The 25,302-nt window shown below is 46.5% G+C and overlaps 1 protein-coding gene across 1 annotated transcript in view; it reads right to left on the reverse strand.

Moving 5' to 3' along the window:
• Positions 1-25,302, reverse strand: part of RASGRP2 (RAS guanyl releasing protein 2) — a 169,452-nt gene that overhangs the window by 50,015 nt on the left and 94,135 nt on the right. The window contains exons 3-6 of the mRNA XM_073578445.1: positions 17,693-17,795; positions 8,158-8,208; positions 7,926-8,057; positions 5,057-5,207 (exon numbers count right to left, since the gene is read on the reverse strand). Of these exons, the coding sequence (XP_073434546.1) occupies positions 5,057-5,207; positions 7,926-8,057; positions 8,158-8,208; positions 17,693-17,795 (437 nt within the window). The remainder of the gene's footprint in view (positions 1-5,056; positions 5,208-7,925; positions 8,058-8,157; positions 8,209-17,692; positions 17,796-25,302) is intronic.

Here is a 25,302-nt window from a genome sequence, read left to right on the forward strand (position 1 = left end):
GTCAAGTGATTGGTCTGTGCACGTGTGAGTGTTTCCATGGACAGTGTGTTCCTGGGCAAAATACAGTGACATGTCAGTTTCTTAACAGCACCACGGTCCACAAAATGTCCCGCACATATATACATGGATGACACACAGGGATGTCATGAGACACGTACCAGTGCCAGAGAAGCAGCGGTACAGTAAGCGCTGTTCTTCAGCGCCGTGTGCTGAAGATGGCTCCCATCATTCTTCCCTGCTCTGCCGGTGATCAGCACGAGCAGAGGAGAATTATGAGAGTTATAGTCAACCAATAATAGCGAGAGCAGACGGGCGCTGATGGGACTATTACTCCCATCAGCCTACACCTGCTGCCACTAATAACAGTGAGAGCAGGCAGCGGGTGACGGGAATATTCAGCAGCCGATGACTGTGTTATAAATAAATATTAAAAAATCCGACACGGGTTTCTTTATATTATTGATAACCAGCCAGGCAAACCTTACAGCTGTGGGCTGAAACACTTAGCTGTTAGTAATAGCAATGCTGGTTATCAAGAATAGAGGAGTCCCTACACTGTTTTTTTTAATTATTGAAATAAATAATTTAAAAACTGGAGTTGGGTCCCCCCGCCGCCATTTCTGACAACCAGCCAAGCTAAAGCAGACAGCTTTGGGATGGTATTCTCAGCCTGGTAAGGGGCTATTGATACAGAACTCTTAATGGTGGGTAGGGGATCAAGTACTTATTTCTCACTGGAAAATGCAAATAAGTTTATATAATTTATACAATGTAATTTTCTGGATTTTATATTCGATATTCTATCTCTCAATGTTAAAATTAAACCACCCTTAAATTTATAGGCCGATCATGTGTTTGTCAGTGAGCCAGCTTACAAAATCAGCAAGGGATCAAATTATTTCCTTCACTATATATATATATATATATATATATATATATATGTAAATCAATAAATATACAGATATAGATATATGACAGCCATTCCATTCCAGTGTCAGTTGAATTCCAACCAGAGTACACCTCATTCTACTTAATGTGCTTCTGATTAGGTAATTACCTGAACCACATCTTATTTAACGAAGGAAAGTATAAAAAACCCTGCTGTGGTGCTCACAATCCTCCTGCAATAGGACAAGCTGGATGGCAAAACAAGCGCTAGTAATATCCCAAAAGTAATAGGAATGAAAAAATAACTTTTAACCATGCTAATGGAGTTGAAAAGAAAAGCCTTTGAGTGAGGAAAAGAAGGGCTAAATTCTGGCTTTACTAGGAGATGGATACAGTGAGCGTCATGTTGCCGCCATCCTTGAAATTTCTAAGACGGCAGTCCATTACAACAAGGTCAAGCAGCAGCCTTTGGGGAACAACAAAGCTACAGACCGGCAGAGGGCGAAAACGACTCTCCACTGACCGGGATAACCGTCATCTTATTCAAATGTCACTCAGCAACCGCAGGATGATATCAAGTGACCTACAAAAGGACTGGCAAATGGCAGCTGGGGTGAAGTGCACGGCAAGAACAGTGTGTAACAGGCTCCTAGAGGCAGGGCTAAAGTCATGTTAAGCTAGAAAAAAGCCTTTCATCAATGAGAAGCAAAGGAGAGCCAGGCTGATGTTTGCCAAAGACCATAAAGATTGGACCATAGAGGACTGGAGTAAGGTAATCTTCTCTGATGAGTCTAATTTTCAGAATGTTCAGCTTTGCCCAACACCTGGTCATCTAATGGTTAGATGGAGACCTGGAGAGGCGTACAAGCCACAGTGTCTTGCACCCACTGAAATTTGGTGGAGGATCGGTAATGATCTGGGGATGCTTCAGCAAGGCTGGAATTGGGCAGGTTAATCTTTGTGAAGGACGTATGAATCAAGCCGCACACAAGGTTATCCTGTAAAAACAGTGGATTCCTTCTGCTCAGGCAATGTTCCCCAACTCTGAGGACTGTTTTTTTTTCCAGCAGGACAATGCGCCATGCCACACAGCTAGGTCAATCAATGTAGGACCACCACATCATGGCCAGCCCAATCTCCAGACCTGAACCCCATTGAAAACCTCTGGAATGTAAACAAGAGGAAGATGGATAGTCATAAGCCATCAAACAAAGAACAACTGCTTAAATTTTTGTACCAGGAGTGGCATAAGGTCACCCAAAAGTAGTGTGAAAGACTGGTGGAAAGCATGTCAAGAAAATGAAAGGAGTGACGGGAAAATGAAGAGGTGTGAGTGGAAAATGTGAGGAGTGAGGGAGAAATAGTGGAGTGGTTGAAAAATGACAGGTGCAAGGTCAAAATGACATGTATGAGGGGGAAAATGAGAGATGTGAGGGAAAATGAGAGGTGTGATGGGAAAATGAAAGGGTTAGTTACTATGCCCGGGCTCTTCAGCTAGTATATATATAAAATCTGCATATATACACTGCTCAAAAAAATAAAGGGAACACTTAACAGAATATAACTCCAAGTAAATCAAATTTCTGTGAAATCAAACTATCCACTTAGGAAGCAACACTGATTGACAACCAATTTCACATGCTGTTGTGCAAATGGAATAGACAACGGATGGAAATTATTTGCAATTATCAAGACACCTTCAATAAAGGAGTGGTTCTGCATGTGGGGACCACATCTCAGTACCAATGCTTTCTGGCTGATGTTTTGGTCACTTTTGAATGTTGGTTCTGCTTTCACACTCGTGGTAGCACGAGACGGACTCTACAACCCACACAAGTGGCTCAGGTAGTGCAGCTCATCCAGGATGGCACATCAATGCGAACTGTGGCAAAAAGGTTTGCTGTGTGTCAGCGTAGTGTCCAGAGGGTGGAGGCGCTACCAGGAAACAGGCCAGTACACCAGGAGACGTGGAGGGGGCCGTAGGAGGGCAACAACCCAGCAGCAGGACCGCTACCTCCGCCTTTGTGCAAGGAGGAACAGGAGGAGCACTGCCAGAGCCCTGCAAAATGACCTCCAGCAGGCCACAAATGTGCATGTGTGTGCACAAACGGTTAGAAACCGACTCCATGAGGATGGTCTGAGCACAACCCCTATCTGGCACCCTGTGCTCTTCACAGATGAAAGCAGGTTCACACTGAGCACATGTGACAGACCTGACAGAGTCTGGAGATGCCGTGGAGAGCGATCTGCTGCATGCAACATCCTTCAGCATGTCCGGTTTGGCAGTGAGTCAGTAATGGTGTGGGGTGGCATTTCTTTGGAGAGAAGCATGGTGTTGGGCTGTGAGCACAACCCCCATCTGTGGATGTCGGGCACTCAGACCATCCTCATGGAGTCATTACTGAGATGTGGTCCCCACCTGCAGAACCACTCCTTTATTGAGTGTGTCTTGATAATTGCCAATAATTTCCATCCGTTGTCTATTCCATTTGCACAGCAGCATGTGAAATTGATTGTCAATCAGTGTTGCTTCCTAAGTGGACAGTTTGATTTCACAGAAGTTTGATTTACTTGGAGTTATATTCTGTTGCTTAAGTGTTCCCTTTATTTTTTTGAGCAGTGTATATATATATATATATATATATATATATATACACACACACACACACACACTATATTACACATCCATTATTTTTTTTTTTTATTCTCATTTAAAGAACAAATTCCTATGATTTTACTGTCAAAGCAACGAACATTCACATCCAGGCGACATAAGTGGTGCCACAATGGAGGAATTGCATAGTGAAAGCCTTATCCATCCTCTTCCCCTTGCTCCTAAATATAGATATGCCATGTTTTGCGCTTCCTGTGCATTCATCATTAGTTTAAATAGCCTTCAGGAAACTTTACAAAAACTGCAATGTGATGTGTGACCCTCCACCCAACCACACCATGCCGCCCGAGCTATAACCTCCTCACCTCCATCCATCTCCTACTTCACTGAACAACTGCATTTCTTTTCATATTAATTTGTGTAATAAAAAAGGAAATTAGCTCTAAAAAGAAAAAAGGTGGTTGATGAGGTTATTATGTGATTTCAGCCCCACCGGCATTACTAATGTAAATGCACTTACCCAGGTGAATTGCCTTTTGGTCTGTCAGTGCTGACTGTCAAATTAAAAATGTCTGAGAACTAATGCAAAATTCTAGGATCTCCGGCCTGCAGGAGCTGGAATAAAGTCATATGCTCCTCACGGTCTACTAGATCAAAGGGCTAATTGTATTAACAGTAGTCTGGAAAATTCATCTGGATTAAATAGATTTTTTTTTATTTGTCATCTCACATAAGTATATGAATAAATCAGCACACAGTCATGGCAAACTCATTGTTCAGCTTCCGGCAAACCAACTCTACGGCATTTTAGAACATCTTTTTACTAAAGGGGGTTTCCTAATAAAGACACCACCTCCTATTAGCTAGAAGTGTTAGCAGGAGAAAAAGTTCAACAACCATAAGGAAGGACTACCAAAAAAAAAATAAAGTGAAGCTACACGAAAAGATACGTTACGGTTCCACCTCTCAGTGTGTCTGGGATGCAGTTACTGACAGCTCAGCTGACCAATCTGAGGCTGGTAGGCGCTGACTGTCTCTAGGTGTTCATTGTCCCAGATGATTGCCAGGCTACTTAACTGGGCTGTTACTCCCAGACATACATTCAGCTATTGTGTGGTTTGTCTCTCTGTGCCTTGCGTTCTGTTTGCAGATCTTTCGTTGCCTGACCTTGAACCTCGTTCTGACCAGCTGTCTGTTTAACCCCTTCTCCTCTGATCCACTATCCTCCTAGTATCCTGACCTCAGAACGTTATCCGACTACGACTTTGTCTCTTACTTCTCTTTATGACGTACCCTACTGGCTTCTGTCTGGACTTGGACTCCTTGACTATTCTGACTCACGACTTGGTCGTAAGATGTGACCAGCGTCACACTTATACTGATAAATGGTGGTGTTTCCAGTAAGTTTTTAACTTAAAAGAAAAAAGGAAATACCGAACGCTGATTGTGTCGCAATACATTTCTCTATACATCTTAATAGCAACTGTCGATAATGGAAGAGTGAAAAGTTATTTCATTTTCACACATGGAATGCAACAAAGCCAGTCTTCTTACCAAGATCTTGGAAAACGAGTGAAATTCTAGATGCGTTAAATGTTCTGCCAGTTCCGCAGGATCCAAGTGATCAAACAGCAGAGAAGTTTTCCTTATTCGGCCGCTTCCTTGCCCTCGTTGTGTAACTTGTCTTTTCCAGCCATAAGAAGGACTGCAAGATAAAACAATATGAGTTAATTCACATAACACCTTACATCATCTAGACATTTCTCTAAAAATGGATAATTCTACATAGAGACCAGAAAGAAAAATAACTCTGGCATTACTACCACACTCGATTCAAAGAAAGATGGAATCAAGCAAAAAAATATTCAGATTATAATCGCCATATGTTGTGGCACTCAGCTTAAAACATGTATTTAATCATGGGTTTCAGAGAAAAGCGAAAGAAGCGGCACTCACCACCGTCAATGTCAATAAAAGGCACTTTAATTAAGTCGCTGGGTTGCAGACAGAGACATCAATGAAATTAGAAACAGCTGTTTCGCACGAGTACATGCTTCTTCTGGCTCACAGTCTGATCCAGAAAAAGCATGTACTCATGCGAAACAGCATTGATCTCTGTCTGAAACCCTGCGACTGAAATAAAGTGACTTTTACTGAAACTGGCGGTGGTGAGTGCCGCTTCTCTCGCTTTCCTCTGAAACCCATGACCGAATTCTACATGAGATCGAGTAAGACTGATGAACTATATGTATATACTGTAGCTATTTCTCTACAAAGGGCAGAGACAACGAAAAAGATCCCAACTCGCAGGAGTAGGTATAGAAGTCAGATCATGCTATAGTATTTTATTAGTTGGAAACCCCCATTCACAAAATCCATAAAAATGGAACAATATTCATACCGACCAAAACATTGGACTTTTTAATAAAATCAAAGACAGGCATTTTCTTGCATGGCAGCATCGATGGTTTTTTTAATCGCAAACCTAGGACAGAGTACAACGTAATAGGGGCCTTGCAGGATGTAAAAAAAAAAAATCAAAAATAGATTTCGAGATGCTGCAGAACTGCACACAGGAAAAGAAAAATTACCAGTAACCGCAATGTAAAAATTAGAGGTACCTTATTTAATTTTTGAAAAAAATATTACCCAGGGAAGCCATTGGGATAAAAAAGAAGAAAAGAAGTAATTTACACCCTGAGAATCGGCTTCCTGCTCCAGCTCTGGAGCTCCAAAGGCCACCACAGGACCGTTAGTGATGACATCCCGACCACCAGAGGCATGTACCAAGTTACCCACTTGCCAAACTGAAGGTTTAGCTGTTGTTCCTTACAGGACATGGTCTGTGACTCGCCCACTCTTCTGGCTGCTTCTAGGAATAGAAGCTTCTATATAAAGAAGACCTTTCCATCAGTTCAAAGGCCGGCAGCTTCTAAAGACGACTGAGACGGTTCCCGAGAGGAACATCAGGGGGTTTTTTTAAGAATGGACAGCTGTCTTAGAAAAGCACCACAACACTTTGTATCCTGTCCGTTCCCCTCAGTTTCCCAGAATTCTCATGAAGTTCCGAAATTCTCATGATCACCCGTTGACCAAAAATTCTGAAGAACCTAGACTTATGTGAACAAGGTCTAACATACACTATTGTAAAATAAAAGAGACCTGGTCCCCTATTCTCTGCTTCAGATTTTACCAATATTTAATTTCTAGCTACTAAAACATCATCAATGGGTGTTACACTATATTGGGGCGTTTCACTTGTTTTTAGGCTTTGTTCTTCCCGACATGTTAGGCTGTATTCCTTTTCTAGCTGAAAATACAGGGAACCCTGACAGATCCCATTACATATGGGAAGGAGTTTATAAAAATACACATATGGTCTGTTCACACAGAGCGATAACGCTCCCTTTAATTGCAGTGATTTTCCAAAACTGTAGTAAAAACGCATCGATTTTGCTGCGATTTTCAAAAATTTGCTTATCACCACAATTTCTAGAAAATTGCAGAAAAAAAAACAGAGTAGAATCGCATTGTGTGAACATAACCTTAAAAAGTGATCCTCAATCTTTGCAATTAAAGGGAAACTATCATCAGAAAATGATCTACTGTTTAAACAGGCAACAAGTCTGCAGTCACTCTATATGACTGCAGACTTGTGAGTCCTCACATCGCGCACACTGCTCAGGAGCAGGATCTGCATACAAGTGGTCACATGCCAACTAGACGTGTGCAGACTCACACTTACTCAATGCAAGTGTATTGAGAGAGGCCAGACAAGTCTAGTTGGAATGTGTGCAAATCACATACTTGTGATCACATGATCACCCACTCCTGACTGCGGCACGGGAGAATCCTCAGAGTGCGTTACGCTTGTGATGTGAGGATTCACAAGTCTGCAGTCACAGGCTGGTACTCCATGTCTGGACAACCCCTTTAAATAAAGGTTTTTATATTACATGTATTTTTTTTTTTTTTTTTTTAAATGTTGATCCCCCAGCGATCAGGATCGGGGATAACGTTGAAATTTGGTACAATCCCTTTAAAAAGCTCTTCCATTTTAATGGCAGCAAATTAGCTTTCCCAAGAGGAGTTCATTTCCTTACTCTAAAGCCCAGTCAGTTCCCCGGCAGGCAGCATGAAGGACCTTTCCACTTTGTCAGAAGGTCTTGCGTTGCGACACGACACAAGAAGCCAGTGGCGGACAAATACGGAAAAAGGCCCCTGTGCAAGAACAGTATGGGCCCTTTACAGCCCAATAGCTCATCATAATGCCCAATTCCACCTACTCTGGAGCCGGTAGTGCCCCCCTTACCTCTTGGGCCCCCGGTTACACCAATGATATGTCCGCCCCTGCGGAACCCCTTATATACATTGTCGTGGCCAACACAAGCGTGATCGTGATCTCAGGACGACCATTACATACACACTCTCAATGTCTATCAGACTGCTCTCGCGCCGGTTCCCTTTGTTTTCCAGGGCTCTCTTCAGATCCCGAATCTGCTCCCCCAATTCTGGATTTAAGTCAAACTCGGCCGGGTACTCCGCTATCCAGAACCTGCGGGTGATACAAGAGAAAGAACCCCGCGTTAAGCGACCGGCCGAGGATACACCACAACGATTTCATTAATGCTAATAGCGGTGGAATGTGCGGCTACCTGACAAGGTGACAGATGCGTTCCCGTTCTGCATTATCGCCAGCCTCGGAAGTAGAAAATGGTCAAGGAAAATGTATTTTTCACTTTGGGGGAGAACTCGCATGAAAAGGAGAAATGTGCGAAATCTAACACTTCTAATACTGCACATATTAATTCTCCAGCAACCTGATTAAGCGCCTTTTTGCCAGAGGATATATATATATAGAAAATATGAAATATATGAATAAATATACAAGTTGCAAAAATAATAAGATGACAGATCCGGGGACTGCACCGACAATGGGGGAGTCAGAACAGGATACTTCCCCCCTTTCATCCCTCTGAGGTTAAACTGACACACATCTCAATGAGCCATCTGTCACTCGCTTTCCTCTGCTAAATGTGACACAAAGTCATCTTCTTTTTTTCCCCAGCTTCAATTTCTATATATACACAAATAATGTCCTTTACTCACCCTCCCCAGGTCCATGACATCAGTCAACAATGCTGCAGCCAATTATTGACAACAGCTGCTCAGGGCAGTCAATTCGAGTACAACCTCTGAGCTCAGATATTGGCTGCTGCGCTGCGAACGTGACGTCAATGCCGCAGACAATAACGGACACCAGGAGAAGAGGGGAAGACTTAGCACTGGACCTGGGGAGGAGGAGTAAAGTGCTGTCAACGTCTCGTCAATGCTGCAGACAATTGCGGACACCAGGAGCAGTGGAGGAGACCTTGCACTGGACCTGGGAAGGTTGAGTAAAGTGCTGTCAACGTGACGTCAATGCTGCAGACAATAACAGACATCAGAAGGAGCAGAGGAGACTTAGCACTGGACCTGGGGAGGATGAGTAAAGTGCTGTCAACATGACGTCAATGCTGCAGGCAATAACAGACACCAGGAGCAGCGGAGGATACATAGCACTGGACTCGGGGAGGATGGGTAGAGTTCATTTTTTTATTTATTTTTTTTAAGGCAAAACTGCAACCAAAAGGCAGGGGTTTCCAGAATGGGGAAAAAAAAGTTTTTTATACTATTATTATTAATTATTATTATTATTATTATTATTATTATTAAAAGATGGCCATACATGGTACAGCAGTCAGACTAAGTACCACTATTTCATTCAAACTGCATACATTATTACATAGCTCTCTTAGACCTGATGAGGATGGTGTACGTACTTTGAAAATATAGTACTCATACAAAATGAGCTTTTTCAGACTGTATCTCTAGAATAAAATAGCTAATGAGTCCAAGTGTTTTAAGTCTTCGTCCAGCCACCCTGGCTGACAGCTGCAACTTGCACTGAGCAGTGTAAGATCTCAGCAGGGAAGAGGGACACTGAGGAGCTGTCAATCAGGCTAGGATAGGTTAGATGGGTGAAGACTGAGTTAAACTTTCATAACCTTGGTTTACTACAATTCTGTGCTATATGTTACTACATTTATGTACCTTTTGTCTTTCTAACACAGGGTCCCATTGATTATTATTGGGTCTGGTACATTTCCATTTTCTGAATGGAAGAAAAAGGGCACTTTTTCTTCCATTCTAAAAATTGACACAACACAACCCAAACAGACCCAATAAAATAGCTAATGAGTCCAAGCGTTTTCAGTCTTCGTTCACCCACCCTGACTGACATTTGCAGCTTGAACGGAGCAGTGTGAGATCTCAGCGCCGAAGAGGGACACTGAGGAGCTGTCAATCAGGCTACATTTCCATTTTTTTTAATGGAAGAAAACGGACAGAATGCAAAAACTTTTTTTCTTCCATTCTTGTAATTGACACATAACATGAACCTTATAGATCCAAGTAAAAACCAATGCCATGGTTATGCAACTGATGCGTTTTATGACTTTTTTTATCTTCCCAAGCTATTGAAAGAGATCAACCCTCCTGACAACCTTCCAATTGAGTCTACAAACGAGTGGTATCACTATAACTCTTCCTGTCTTTGGCAGACAAACTTCTATAGTATCTATAAGAGTCAGGTGTTCTTAAATCAAGATGGTAAAATTGTCAGTTGTCGGCCAAAGAGGAGGAAGAAAATTAAAAAAAAAAAAAATGGCTCCAAAGTCTCAAATAATAACGAATGTATCCAGATACAGTCATATGCTAAAGTTTGGGCACCCCTATTAATGTTAACCTTTTTTCTTTATAACAATTTTGGTTTTTGCAACAGCTATTTCAGTTTCATACATCTAATAACTGATGGACTCAGTTATATTTCTGGATTCAAATTAGGTGTATTGTACTAACAGAAAATGTGCAATCTGCATTTAAACAAAATTTGACCGATGCAAAAGTATGGGCACCTCAACATAAAAGTGACATTAATATTTCGTAGATCCTCCTTTTGCAAAAATAACAGCCTCTAGTCGCTCCTGTAGCTATTAAGGAGTTCCTGGATCCTGGATGAAGGTATTTGTGACCATTCCTGTTTACAAAACAATTCCAGTTCAGTTGATGGTCGCCAAGCATGGACAGCCCGCTTCAAATCATCCCACAGATGTTCAATGATATTCAGGTCTGGGGACTGGGATGGCCATTCCATAACATTGTAATTGTTCCTCTGCATGAATGCCTGAGTAGATTTGGAGCGGTGTTTTGGATCATTGTCTTTCTGAAATATCCATCCCCTGCGTAACTTCAACTTCGTCACTGATTCTTGCACATTATTGTCAAGAATCTGCTGATACTTGTTACATCACCTGCTGCCACGCTCCCCGCTGCTCCTCCTGTGCCGCTCGTGGCCGCGTCCTCTGCTCCGCCTCACGAGCGCCGGCGCGCTCTCCTCTCCCGGCGCGCTCCCGGTAGGCGCGCGCATCCTCCTGCGTCCTCTCCTCCGCCGCCGCTGCCGGCCTTTCGTGCCCGCCGGGTGCGCCTGCGCACTGCGCGCCACTAATCCTGCTTTCACTGCTCCACCCCCTGTCCCCTCCTGACCCGGAAGCGCTGCTTGACGCCCTATATCTAGCAGTTCCGCCTCCTGCTCGGTGCCTGACTATCCATTGTGCCTAGCACGGCTTATTCAGGTCCCCTCTGCTCTGCACTTCTCCTGCCTAGCGCCTTGTCCTGTTTCCTCTGTGCCCAGTCTCCCCTTGTGATTGCTCCTTCTGTTTTGTTTCCCTAGTGTCTGCTTCGTCACCGGTCTCCAGCTCCCGCCGCAGGGCCTACCTCTGTCTGCCTGGATCCGTACCTGCCTAACCTAACCTTGTGGCTATCCCTGTTCTCTCCCTACTGTGTCCCCGGGTACCAGCTTCCGCGGCGATAGTCTCTCCGAGGCTTGTCCCAGACGCTCCCTGTATAGGGGGTGGTCCACTTGGCCAGCTCGCCTCGAGGAGGTTCGTCGTCGCGGTCCTGCGGGTTCACTTCCGGTTCCCCTCAGTTCTCCAGCATAACAGTATAGTCAGGCCATGGACCCCGCTGGTGCTCCGACCCCAACCCAAAAAGAGCTCCTATTCTTAAGGGAGAATCAGGCAAGGATAATGTCCTTCCTTAAATCCATGGAGACCCGCTTGTCATCTCTACAGGCCTCTGATCCTGGGACCGCCTCCCAGCTGGGCAGTCTCCAACAGGAGCTGGCTCAGCAGCGAGACACCCAGGCCCATATATTGAATTATATGGCTTCCATAGATAATCGTCTCCTTGCCCTGCAGTCTGTTGCCTCGACTCCGGCCCAGGCGGCGGTATCCCATCCGCCGCCCCGTTTGGCAAAACCCCCGCGTTATAGTGGCGATTCTAAGTCGTGCAGGGGTTTTTTGAATCAGTGTCAGCTCCATTTTGAGCTATTGCCTCTACAGTACCCCACCGACAGAGCCAAGGTGGCCTTTGTCGTGTCCCATTTGGAGGGTGAGGCTTTAGCCTGGGTAAACCCCCTTTGGGAGCGTGATGACCCCTTGGTCTCCCAACTCTCCACCTTCCTTGACTCTTTTCGCAAGGTGTTCGACGAGCCGGGTCGCGTAGCCTCTGCTACCGAGTCACTTTTTAACCTGCAACAGGGCTCGCTCTCCGTGGGTCAATACGCCATTCGCTTCCGTACCCTGGCCTCCGAGGTTGGATGGAACAATGAGGCCTTGGTAGGAGCTTTTTGGCGGGGCCTCTCAGGTCGAATTAAAGATGAATTAGCAGGACGGGACACTCCAACCTCGTTGGAGGATCTAATTTCCCTGGCTATACGCATCGACTTGCGCTTCCAGGAGCGTTCTCGAGAGGCCGCCAGGGATAGGAGGTTTCCTCGTGTTCCAACCGCTGCCCGCAGCCCACCTCGCTCACGCCCTGCCCTGGCGTCGGCATCCCCCGCACCTGAGCCTATGCAAATAGATCGCCTCAAGCCAGTGGAGCAACGCCACCAGGAGAGGTTCACTCAGGGTCTTTGCCTGTATTGTGGGAGTGCATCACACTTCTTGCGTTCCTGCCCTGTGCGTCCGGGAAACGCCTCCGCCTAGGACAGGTAAGAGAGGCCTCCCTAGGTACCAACGACTCCTCTCTACCCTTGACTCTTTCTGTTCTCTTGCACCTTGGTTCCAAGCGTTTCTCCGAGTGGGCTTACATAGATTCAGGTGCGGCTGGAAATTTCATTCAGCTTGAGGCAGTCAGGAGGCTTCGTATTCCGGTCAGATCCCTGGAGACTCCTCGGCAGATTGCATCGGTTGACGGCCAACCCCTGCGGGTGTCCGTTACACAGGTCACCGAAGAATTGGACCTTCAGATCGGCGCCTTGCATCTGGAGAGGATTGCCTTCTATGTGCTGCCGACCCTATCACACACTATCCTGTTGGGTCTTCCTTGGCTAAGAAAACACGAGCCAACCTTGGACTGGCGGTCTGGTGACGTCGTACGGTGGGGACAGTTCTGTCACAGAGGGTGTTTGCTTTCCGTCCAGCCAAGAGACTCCTCTCGGCCAACTTCGGTATCTCCAGATTTACCTTCGGCCTATTGGGCCTATGCGGATGTCTTCAGTAAGAAAGAGGCAGAGGCCCTGCCCCCTCACCGTTCCTACGACTGTCCCATCGATCTCGTTCCCGACTCTACTCCTCCCCGAGGTCGGATTTATCCGCTGTCACCATCAGAGACCCAAGCCATGTCCGAATATGTTCAAGAAAACTTGGCCAAAGGCTTCATTCGCCCGTCTTCCTCGCCCGCGGGTGCGGGTTTTTTCTTCGTCAAGAAGAAGGACGGAACCCTGCGTCCCTGTATTGACTATCGGGGACTCAACGATATTACAATTAAAAACAAATATCCGCTTCCTCTCATCCCGGAACTGTTTGATCGTCTCCGAGGGGCGCAAATCTTTACCAAATTGGATTTGCGGGGAGCCTACAACCTAATCCGCATCCGTTCCGGAGATGAGTGGAAAACGGCTTTCAACACCCGCGATGGTCACTATGAATATCTGGTTATGCCCTTTGGTTTATGCAATGCACCCGCCGTGTTTCAAGAATTCGTCAATGATGTCTTCCGGGACCTTCTCTATTCTTGTGTGGTGGTGTACCTGGATGATATTCTGGTATTTTCCTCGGACCTGTCTTCTCACAGAAAGGACGTCCGTCAAGTCTTGTCGCGCCTAAGAGAGCATCGTCTCTATGCCAAACTTGAAAAATGCGCCTTTGAACAGTCTTCTCTACCGTTTTTGGGCTACATCATTTCTAGTACCGGTCTACGGATGGATCCGGGAAAATTGTCGGCCGTACTAAACTGGCCGCGTCCCCAGGGAGTGAAGGCCATCCAACGATTCCTGGGGTTCGCCAATTACTACCGGCAGTTTATTCCACACTTTTCCTCCCTGACCAGCCCTATCTCCGCTCTGATCCGTTAGGGGGGCTAACCCCCACTTCTGGTCTCCTGAGGCCGAAGACGCATTCCGCTCCCTGAAACAAGCTTTTGCAACGGCTCCCGTACTCCATCGCCCAGAGGTCAACAAACCCTTCACTCTGGAAGTAGATGCCTCTGCCATCGGAGCCGGTGCAGTTCTCTCCCAGACGGCACCCTCTGGTCGATTGGTCACCTGTGGCTTCTTTTCTAAGTCCTTCTCCACCCCGGAGAGAAACTATACCATTGGCGATAGAGAACTGCTCGCCATCAAGTTGGCCTTGGAGGAATGGCGGTACCTCCTCGAGGGAGCGGTCCACCCCGTCAGGATCTACACTGACCACAAGAACCTGGCGTACATCCGGACTGCGCAAAGACTCAATCCCCGTCAAGCCAGGTGGTCTCTGTTCTTCGCTCGGTTCGATTTCGAACTCCATTTTCGCCCCGGCGATAAGAACCTCAAGGCAGATGCCCTATCCAGGTCCTTTTTGGTTACCGACTGTGACGAAGAGCCTTCGCACATCGTGGATCCTAGCAAGGTCATGGTGGTTGCTCCTGTAAACCTAACTTCATTGCCGCCGGGTAAGACGTTTGTTCAAGAGAACAATAGGAGGCGAGTCTTACAGTGGGGTCATACCTCCAAACTAGCTGGCCACGGTGGTCTCAAGAAAACCCTCGCCTTCGTCTCTCGTTATTACTGGTGGCCCTCTCTTGCTCAAGATACCCGAAGTTTTGTCGCTTCTTGTCCGTCTTGTGCCAGGAATAAAGTTCCCCGACACTTACCCGCTGGTCTTCTTCACCCGCTCCCGGTTCCTTCGGCTCCCTGGCAGCACATCGCGTTGGATTTTATTACCGATCTACCTCGGTCTTCGGGTCACACGGTCATCCTCGTGGTTGTGGATCGATTCTCCAAAATGGCACATTTCATCTCCCTGCCTGGGTTGCCCTCCGCTCCTGAACTGGCGAGAATCTTCATTTCCCATGTCTTCCGGATTCACGGTTTTCCTCAGCATATCGTTTCGGATAGAGGAGTTCAGTTCACTTCACACTTCTGGCGAGCCCTGTGTAAACGCATGGATGTCACTTTGGACTTCTCCTCGGCCTACCATCCTCAAACTAATGGTCAGGCTGAGCGCACGAACCAGATTTTGATAAACTATCTTCGCCACTTCTCCAACGCCCACCACAACGACTGGTCCCACCTGCTTCCGTGGGCCGAATTTGCCTACAACAACCACATCAACGAGTCTACGTCTAAGTCTCCTTTCTTCATCGTCTACGGGCAACATCCCAGTGTACCTCTGCCGGTACCCCCTGTCTCGGGTGTGCCGGCAGCCGATCTTCTGACCGAGAAGTTCTCCAGGGTCTGGCAGGAAACCAAGTCTGCACTCGAGTTAGCGCAGGATAGAATGAAGAGACACGCAGACAAAAGGCGTCTGGATTCTCCGTTGTACCATCCCGGAGATAAAGTGTGGCTGTCCTCCAAGTTTGTTCGCCTCAAGGTCCCCTCATATAAGCTAGGCCCTCGGTATATCGGGCCTTTTGAGGTCATGGCTCGCATTAATAACGTTGCCTACAAACTAAAACTTCCCGCCTCACTGCGAATCCCCAATTCTTTTCACGTGTCCCTCCTGAAACCTGTCATTTTTAACCAGTTTCATGCCTCTGTTGGTCATTCTCCCCAGCCAGTCTCTGGCCAGGATGTCTTTGAGGTCCAGGACATCCTGGCCGTAAAGAGATCCAGAGGGAAGACCCTCTTCTTAGTTGATTGGAAAGGTTTTGGTCCCGAGGAGAGGTCTTGGGAACCCCGGCAAAACATCCAGGCTCCCCGCATTCTTGCCAGGTTCCTTGCCAGTCTCAAGAAGAGGGGGCGTAAAGAGGGGGGTACTGTTACATCACCTGCTGCCACGCTCCCCGCTGCTCCTCCTGTGCCGCTCGTGGCCGCGTCCTCTGCTCCGCCTCACGAGCGCCGGCGCGCTCTCCTCTCCCGGCGCGCTCCCGGTAGGCGCGCGCATCCTCCTGCATCCTCTCCTCCGCCGCCGCTGCCGGCCTTTCGTGCCCGCCGGGTGCGCCTGCGCACTGCGCGCCACTAATCCTGCTTTCACTGCTCCACCCCCTGTCCCCTCCTGACCCGGAAGCGCTGCTTGCCGCCCTATATCTAGCAGTTCCGCCTCCTGCTCGGTGCCTGACTATCCATTGTGCCTAGCACGGCTTATTCAGGTCCCCTCTGCTCTGCACTTCTCCTGCCTAGCGCCTTGTCCTGTTTCCTCTGTGCCCAGTCTCCCCTTGTGATTGCTCCTTCTGTTTTGTTTCCCTAGTGTCTGCTTCGTCACCGGTCTCCAGCTCCCGCCGCAGGGCCTACCTCTGTCTGCCTGGATCCGTACCTGCCTAACCTAACCTTGTGGCTATCCCTGTTCTCTCCCTACTGTGTCCCCGGGTACCAGCTTCCGCGGCGATAGTCTCTCCGAGGCTTGTCCCAGACGCTCCCTGTATAGGGGGTGGTCCACTTGGCCAGCTCGCCTCGAGGAGGTTCGTCGTCGCGGTCCTGCGGGTTCACTTCCGGTTCCCCTCAGTTCTCCAGCATAACAGTACTGAGTTGAATCCATGCGACCCTCAACTTTAACAAGATTCCCGGTGCCAGCATTGGCCACACAGCCCCAAAGCATGATGGAACCTCCACCAAATTTTACTGTGGGTAGCAAGTGTTTTTCTTGGAATGCTGTGTTTTTTTAGCCTCCATGCATAACGCCTTTTTGTATGACCAAACAACTCAATCTTTGTTTCATCAGTCCACAGGACCTTCTTCCAAAATGTATCTGGCTTGTCCAAATGTGCTTTTGCATACCTCAGGCGACTCTGTTTGTGGCGTGCTTGCAGAAACGGCTTCTGTCGCATCACTCTCCCATACAGCTTCTCCTTGTGCAAAGTGCGCTGTATTGTTGACCGATGCACAGTGACACCATCTGCAGCAAGATGATGCTGCAGGTCTTTGGAGGTGGTCTGTGGATTGTCCTTGACTGTTCTCACCATTCTTCTTCTCTGCCTTTCTGATATTTTTCTTGGCCTGCCACTTCTGGGCTTAACAAGAACTGTACCTGTGTTCTTCCATTTCCTTACTATGTTCCTCACAGTGGAAACTGACAGGTTAAATCTCTGAGACAACTTTTTGTATCCTTCCCCTGAAAAGCTATGTTGAATAATCTTTGTTTTCAGATCATTTGAGAGTTGTTTTGAGGAGCCCATGATGCCACTCTTCATAGGAGAATCAAATAGGAGAACTACTTGCAAGTGGCCACCTTAAATACCTTTCCTCATGATTTGATACACCTGGCTATGAAGTTCAAAGCTCAGTGAGGTTACAAAACCAATTTAGTGCTTCAGGAAGTCAGTAAAAAGTAGTTAGGAGTGTTCAAATCAAGAAAATGATAAGGGTGCCCATACTTTTGCACCGGTCAAATTTTGTTTAAATGCAGATTGCACATTTTCTGTTAGTACAATAAACCTCATTTGAATCTAGAAATATAACGGAGTCCATCAGTTATTAGATGTATGAAACTGAAATAGCTGTTGCAAAAAACAAAATTGTTATAAAGAAAAAAGGTTAACATTAATAGGGGTGCCCAAACTTTTACATATAACTGTATCAGAAGCTAGGAGCATCAACTAGAAAATTTCTAAAGTTTCCATAATAACAAACAAGTTACATCAGAATGCAAAATATCAAATCTTTTAAAAGGATATAGAGCAAAGAGCTTCTTGGCAAGATCCCCGGATGGGATGTACCAAGGATGCATCATGAGAAACATCTGAACCAGTTCCCGATCCTTAGGATTCCCATCTGAGTCTAAACAAAGAATAAAAAAAATAAGATTATTGTAAAAAAAAATAAAAATAAAGAATTAACATCATTATGAATCGTGTTTAATCTGAGGTTCCATATATGTTATTATTGCTATGTGCTCACAATAGGAAAGTTCTTTTATAGCAGTGCATTAATAAATCAACATATAAGCTCCTATTTACCAATGGAGGAACCGGACGCATAGAAACTGAGAGCTGCAGGGCTCAAACTCCCCCCCCATCCATTAGAGAGGAGTCGTCCGATTTCAGAACAACCACCTAATGTGAATGGGGGCCTGACGATTATTCTCCGACAGACGACATCTGACACACTGAATTTCAATTTTCCCCCTTGAGAGAAACTGCTATCAGAAGTGTCTCCAGATAGAAAACGTATGCATGCTCAGATGAACTGAGCACGCACTGCGCATGGAGGAATTGGGAGAGTATTAGCCCTGACAGTTATCTCCACTATGGAGGCAACGAAAAACATCACAATAGGTATCGTTCAATCTAATAAGGACAGAAACCACGGGCCGGCTCCCAAGTGAAAAAGTAGAGAGCAGGAAGTCATTCAGCAACCTCAATGAAAAGGACTATTAAATTTAAAGTCAGTCTATCAGCTAGTCCCATCTGACAGCAGCATGATGTAGAAGCAGAGATCCCGATTCCAGCGATGTATCACTTACTGGGCTGCTGGCTACAGTTTTGCTAAAATTTCTGTTTCATCTGCTGCAGATCCAGCAGTTCTCTGAATGCTGAGCTCTGTATAACCCCGCCCACACCGCCGATTGGCAGCTTCCTATGTACAATCTGCCAATCAGTGGTGGGGGCGTGGTTGGACTACAGGGCATTTGATCTACTTGTCTTGTAGTGATAATCTCCTGCTGATAAAACTGTGATTTTACCAAAACTACACTTAGCTGCCCAGTTAAGTGATACATCACTGGAATCACGGTCTCTGCCCCTACATCGCGCTGCTCTCAAATTAGGGGTCAAAAACCTGCTTCCTTTAACCTGTTATGAAATGAAAGGCCATCCGTGTACTGTACGGTCTCGTCTGGCCCCAAGAGCCGCTGATTCTGTAGAGCATATTGGATATTTCAAGGCAATTACGCCTTTATTTAGGAATCTGTATTCCGAAAGACAATAATTCATATTTGTAAAGGCGGCAAGTAAAGCTTTTCTGCAAGATAATCTCTCTACCGGAATCCCCGTACTGTGATAGCGTCCGGCATAATTATGCGTATATATGTCACAAAATCTTGGCACTGGATAAAGTTAGCGCATATGCTTCCCCGCACGGTCCACAGAATAGCAAATATTTTTTCTTATTTTTTTTTTAGTTTGCGGTCTGTGCCACTCGGCTGCAGCGGAACGACAGTTTACACGAAAAAAAAAAAAAAAGCTTCTCCAACTAAGCAGAACAATTTCACTGCAGGCTACAGAGAGTCCCAGTAAATAAAACTAATGAAGGGGCTAAAGAGATCATATAAACTCATTCTTCTCTACTTCCCTTCTGATGGATCCCATCATGACACGATCCGAAAAAATCTAAGTGGTAAGCGGACTGTACAGAAGCATCGGGAGAAAAAGAGACTGCAGTGTAAAGCATGGTTGACACTAGCGAGTAGCTAAAACTATAGATTTGGGCCAGATATATATTTCATGGCTTTTTTTTTTTTTTTGCATAAAATTTTGCTTCTAATTCTTTGGGACATTTTATTACTCCACACCAAAGTAATATTTACTGCAGACTCGGAATTTCTGAGAACTCTCATAGGGATCCCCGAATCCAATTTATTTTAATGGAGAGATGAGAAACCATGCAGAGCCAGCCCCGTCCTAAAAAAAGACCAGAAATAGCTCATTTATGTGATACGGCAGACACATCAACTTCTAGATCCACACAGTGTCGGACCTTGCTTTCAGGCTGACCCCCTTTAAATGTGTATTGCCACCTCCAACATTTTTGGTATATGTACAGGATGGCGGACAGGTGCTAGTCTTATCTCCTTCAGTCCTGTGTGCCAGCTCACATCAGGGCTGACTTTAGGAGGGGAAAAATAAGGCAACTGCCCCGGACCGCTAGCCCAGAAACTGCCCCGGACCGCTAGCCCAGAAACTGCCCCGGACCGCTAGCCCAGAAACTGCCCCGGACCGCTAGCCCAGAAACTGCGCCAACCGCTAGCCCAGAAACTGCCCCGGACCGCTAGCCCAGAAACTGCCCCGGACCACTAGCCCAGACACTGCCCCGACCGCTAGCCCAGAAACTGCCCCGACCGCTAGCCCAGAAACTGCCCCGGACCGGTAGCCCCAAAACTGCCCCGGACGGCTAGCCCAGAAACTGCCCCGGACCGCTAGCCCAGAAACTGCCCCGGACCGCTAGCCCAGAAACTGCCCCGGACCGCTAGCCCAGAAACTGCCCCGGACCGCTAGCCCAGAAACTGCCCCGGACCGCTAGCCCAGACACTGCCCCGGACCGCTAGCCCAGACACTGCCCCGACACTGCCCCGACCGCTAGCCCAGAAACTGCCCCGACCGCTAGTCCAGACACTGCCCCGGACCGGTAGCCCCAAAACTGCCCCGGACCGCTAGCCCAGAAACTGCCCCGGACCGCTAGCCCAGAAACTGCCCCGGACCGCTAGCCCAGAAACTGCCCCGGACCGCTAGCCCAGAAACGGCCCCGGACCGCTAGCCCAGAAACTGCCCCGGACCGCTAGCCCAGAAACTGCCCCGGACCGCTAGCCCAGAAACTGCCCCGGACCGCTAGCCCCAAAACTGCACTGATAATGTCTGTCCCATATTATCAGTGCAGTTTCCAAGGTCAGAAGTGTAGAAAGTCCTGGTGACATCAGTCCTGAAGGAGATAAAGGGGAGGAGAGAACCTTTTACATCCTCAGTACTGTGTGTGCGCGCGCATGTAATATGCAGTGTGTTTGTGTATATAATATGCAGCATTTGTGTAACATGCAGTCCGTGTAATACATAGTGTCTGTGTGTCAGATACAGTGTGTGCATAACATGTAATGTGTGTGTAACATGTATTATGTATGTGTGTGTAACATGCATTGTGTCTGGGTGTCTAACATGCAATGTGTGTGTGTCGCATGCAGTGTGTGCATGAATGTGTGTTCTCAATACGCAGTGAGTGTATAACAAGCAGTCTATTTGTAAAATGCGCATTATATGCAGCTGTATTGACATGTATTTTTTTGTGAAACCTGCCGTGCAGTGTGTGTGTGTGTAACATGTGTAGCATGTATATGTGGGTAGCATGGTGTGTGTATGTGTAACATGTGTTGTATATGGGAGTACCATGGTGTGTGTATGTGTAACATGTGTTGTATATGGGGGTAGCATGGTGTGTGTGTGTAACATGTGTAGCATGTATATGTGGGTAGCATGGTGTGTGTATGTGTAACATGTGTCGTATATGGGGGTAGCATGGTGTGTGTATGTGTAACATATGTCGTATATAGGGGTAGCATGGTGTGTGTATGTGTAACATGTGTTGTATATGGGAGTAGCATGGTGTGTGTATGTGTAACATGTGTCGTATATGGGAGTAGCATGGTGTGTGTATGTGTAACATGTGTCGTATATGGGAGTAGCATGGTGTGTGTACGTGTAACATGTGTCGTATATGGGGGTAGCATGGTGTGTGTATGTGTAACATGTGTCGTATATGGGGGTAGCATGGTGTGTGTATGTGTAACATGTGTCGTATATGGGAGTAGCATGGTGTGTGTATGTGTAACATGTGTCGTATATGGGGGTAGCATGGTGTGTGTGTGTGTAACATGTGTCGTATATGGGGGTAGCATGGTGTGTGTATGTGTAACATGTGTCGTATATGGGAGTAGCATGGTGTGTGTGTGTGTAACATGTGTAGCATGTATATGTGGGTAGCATGGTGTGTGTATGTGTAACATGTGTCGTATATGGGAGTAGCATGGTGTGTGTGTGTAACATGTGTAGCATGTATATGGGGGTAGCATGGTGTGTGTTTGTGTGTGTGTATGTGTAACATGTGTAGCATGTATATGGGGGTAGCATGGTGTGTGTGTGTGTGTGTGTGTGTGTGTGTGTGTGTGTGTGTGTAACATGTGTAGCATGTATATGTGGGTAGCATGGTGTGTGTGTGTGTGTGTGTGTGTGTGTGTGTGTGTGTGTGTGTGTGTGTAACATGTGTAGCATGTATATGGGGGTAGCATGGTGTGTGTGTAACATGTGTAGCATGTATATGGGGGTAGCATGGTGTGTGTTTGTGTGTGTGTATGTGTAACATGTGTAGCATGTATATGGGGGTAGCATGGTGTGTGTGTGTGTGTGTGTGTGTGTGTGTGTGTGTGTGTGTGTGTAACATGTGTAGCATGTATATGGGGGTAGCATGGTGTGTGTGTAACATGTGTAGCATGTATATGGGGGTAGCATGGTGTGTGTATGTGTAACATGTGTCGCATATGGGGGTAGCATGGTGTGTGTATGTGTAACATGTGTCGTATATGGGAGTAGCATGGTGTGTGTGTGTGTAACATGTGTAGCATGTATATGTGGGTAGCATGGTGTGTGTATGTGTAACATGTGTCGTATATGGGAGTAGCATGGTGTGTGTGTGTAACATGTGTAGCATGTATATGGGGGTAGCATGGTGTGTGTTTGTGTGTGTGTATGTGTAACATGTGTAGCATGTATATGGGGGTAGCATGGTGTGTGTGTGTGTGTGTGTGTGTGTGTGTGTGTGTGTGTGTGTGTAACATGTGTAGCATGTATATGTGGGTAGCATGGTGTGTGTGTGTGTGTGTGTGTGTGTGTGTGTGTAACATGTGTAGCATGTATATGGGGGTAGCATGGTGTGTGTGTAACATGTGTAGCATGTATATGGGGGTAGCATGGTGTGTGTGTAACATGTGTAGCATGTATATGGGAGTAGCATGGTGTGTGTGTAACATGTGTAGCATGTATATGGGGGTAGCATGGTGTGTGTGTGTGTGTGTGTGTGTGTGTGTGTAACATGTGTAGCATGTATATGGGGGTAGCATGGTGTGTGTGTGTGTGTGTGTGTGTAACATGTGTAGCATGTATATGGGGGTAGCATGGTGTGTGTGTGTGTGTGTGTGTAACATGTGTAGCATGTATATGTGGGTAGCATGGTGTGTGTGTAATATGTGTAGCATGTATATGGGGGTAGCATGGAGTGTGTGTAACATGTGTCGTATATGGGAGTAGCATGGTGTGTGTGTGTGTGTGTGTGTGTGTAACATGTGTAGCATGTATATGGGGTAGCATGGTGTGTGTGTGTGTAACATGTGTAGCATGTATATGGGGGTAGCATGGTGTGTGTGTGTGTGTGTGTGTAACATGTGTAGCATGTATATGGGGGTAGCATCGTGTGTGTATGTGTAACATGTGTCGTATATGGGAGTAGCATGGTGTGTGGGTGTCTGTGTGTGTGTGTGTGTGTGTGTGTGTGTGTAACATGTGTCGTATATGGGGGTAGCATGGTGTGTGTGTGTGTGTGTGTACCATGTGTAGCATGTATATGGGGGTAGCATGGTGTGTGTGTAACATGTGTAGCATGTATATGGGGGTAGCATGGTGTGTGTGTAACATGTGTCGTATATGGGGGTAGCATGGTATGTGTGTGTAACATGTGTAGCATGTATATGGGGGTAGCATGGTGTGTGTGTAACATGTGTCGTATATGGGGGTAGCATGGTGTGTGTGTGTGTGTGTGTGTGTGTAACATGTGTAGCATGTATATGGGGGTAGCATGGTGTGTGTGTAACATGTGTCGTATATGGGGGTAGCATGGTGTGTGTGTGTAACATGTGTAGCATGTATATGGGGGTAGCATGGTGTGTGTGTAACATGTGTCGTATATGGGGGTAGCATGGTGTGTGTGTGTGTGTGTGTGTGTGTGTGTGTAACATGTGTAGCATGTATAAGGGGGTAGCATGGTGTGTGTGTGTGTGTGTGTGTGTGTGTAACATGTGTAGCATGTATATGGGGGTAGAATGGTGTGTGTGTGTGTGTAACATGTGTAGCATGTATATGGGGGTAGCATGGTGTGTGTGTGTGTGTGTGTGTGTGTGTAACATGTGTAGCATGTATATGGGGGTAGCATGGTGTGTGTGTGTGTAACATGTGTAGCATGTATATGGGGGTAGAATGGTGTGTGTGTGTGTGTAACATGTGTAGCATGTATATGGGGGTAGCATGGTGTGTGTGTGTGTGTGTGTGTGTGTGTAACATGTGTAGCATGTATATGTGGGTAGCATGGTGTGTGTGTAACATGTGTCGTATATGGGAGTAGCATGGTGTGTGTGTGTGTGTGTGTGTGTGTGTGTGTGTGTAACATGTGTAGCATGTATATGGGGGTAGCATGGTGTGTGTGTGTGTGTGTAACATGTGTAGCATGTATATGGGGGTAGCATGGTGTGTGTGTAACATGTGTAGCATGTATATGGGGGTAGCATGGTGTGTGTGTAACATGTGTCGTATATGGGGGTAGCATGGTGTGTGTGTGTGTGTAGCATGTATATGGGGGTAGCATGGTGTGTGTGTGTGTGTGTGTGTAACATGTGTAGCATGTATATGGGGGTAGCATGGAGTGTGTGTGTGTGTGTGTGTAACATGTGTAGCATGTATATGGGGGTAGCATGGTGTGTGTGTGTGTAACATGTGTAGCATGTATATGGGCGTAGCATGGTGTGTGTGTGTGTGTAACATGTGTAGCATGTATATGGGGGTAGCATGGTGTGTGTGTGTGTGTGTGTGTGTGTGTGTGTGTGTGTGTGTGTGTGTGTAACATGTGTAGCATGTATATGGGGGTAGCATGGTGTGTGTGTGTGTGTGTGTGTGTGTAACATGTGTAGCATGTATATGGGGGTAGCATGGTGTGTGTGTGTGTGTGTAACATGTGTAGCATGTATATGGGGGTAGCATGGTGTGTGTGTAACATGTGTAGCATGTATATGGGGGTAGCATGGTGCGTGTGTGTAACATGTGTAGCATGTATATGGGGGTAGCATGGTGTGTGTGTGTGTGTGTGTGTTTAACATGTGTAGCATGTATATGTGGGTAGCATGGTGTGTGTGTAACATGTGTCGTATATGGGGGTAGCATGGTGTGTGTGTGTGTAACATGTGTAGCATGTATATGGGGGTAGCATGGTGTGTGTGTGTGTGTGTGTGTGTTTAACATGTGTAGCATGTATATGTGGGTAGCATGGTGTGTGTGTAACATGTGTCGTATATGGGGGTAGCATGGTGTGTGTGTGTGTAACATGTGTAGCATGTATATGGGGGTAGCATGGTGTGTGTGTGTGTGTGTGTGTGTGTGTGTTTAACATGTGTAGCATGTATATGTGGGTAGCATGGTGTGTGTAACATGTGTCGTATATGGGGGTAGCATGGTGTGTGTGTGTGTAACATGTGTAGCATGTATATGGGGGTAGCATGGTGTGTGTGTGTGTTTAACATGTGTAGCATGTATATGTGGGTAGC

Source organism: Dendrobates tinctorius, unplaced genomic scaffold (assembly GCF_039654945.1).
Source record: "Dendrobates tinctorius isolate UK_male_01 unplaced genomic scaffold, ASM3965494v1 ptg000059l, whole genome shotgun sequence".
In the NCBI taxonomy this organism is placed as follows: domain Eukaryota; kingdom Metazoa; phylum Chordata; class Amphibia; order Anura; family Dendrobatidae; genus Dendrobates; species Dendrobates tinctorius.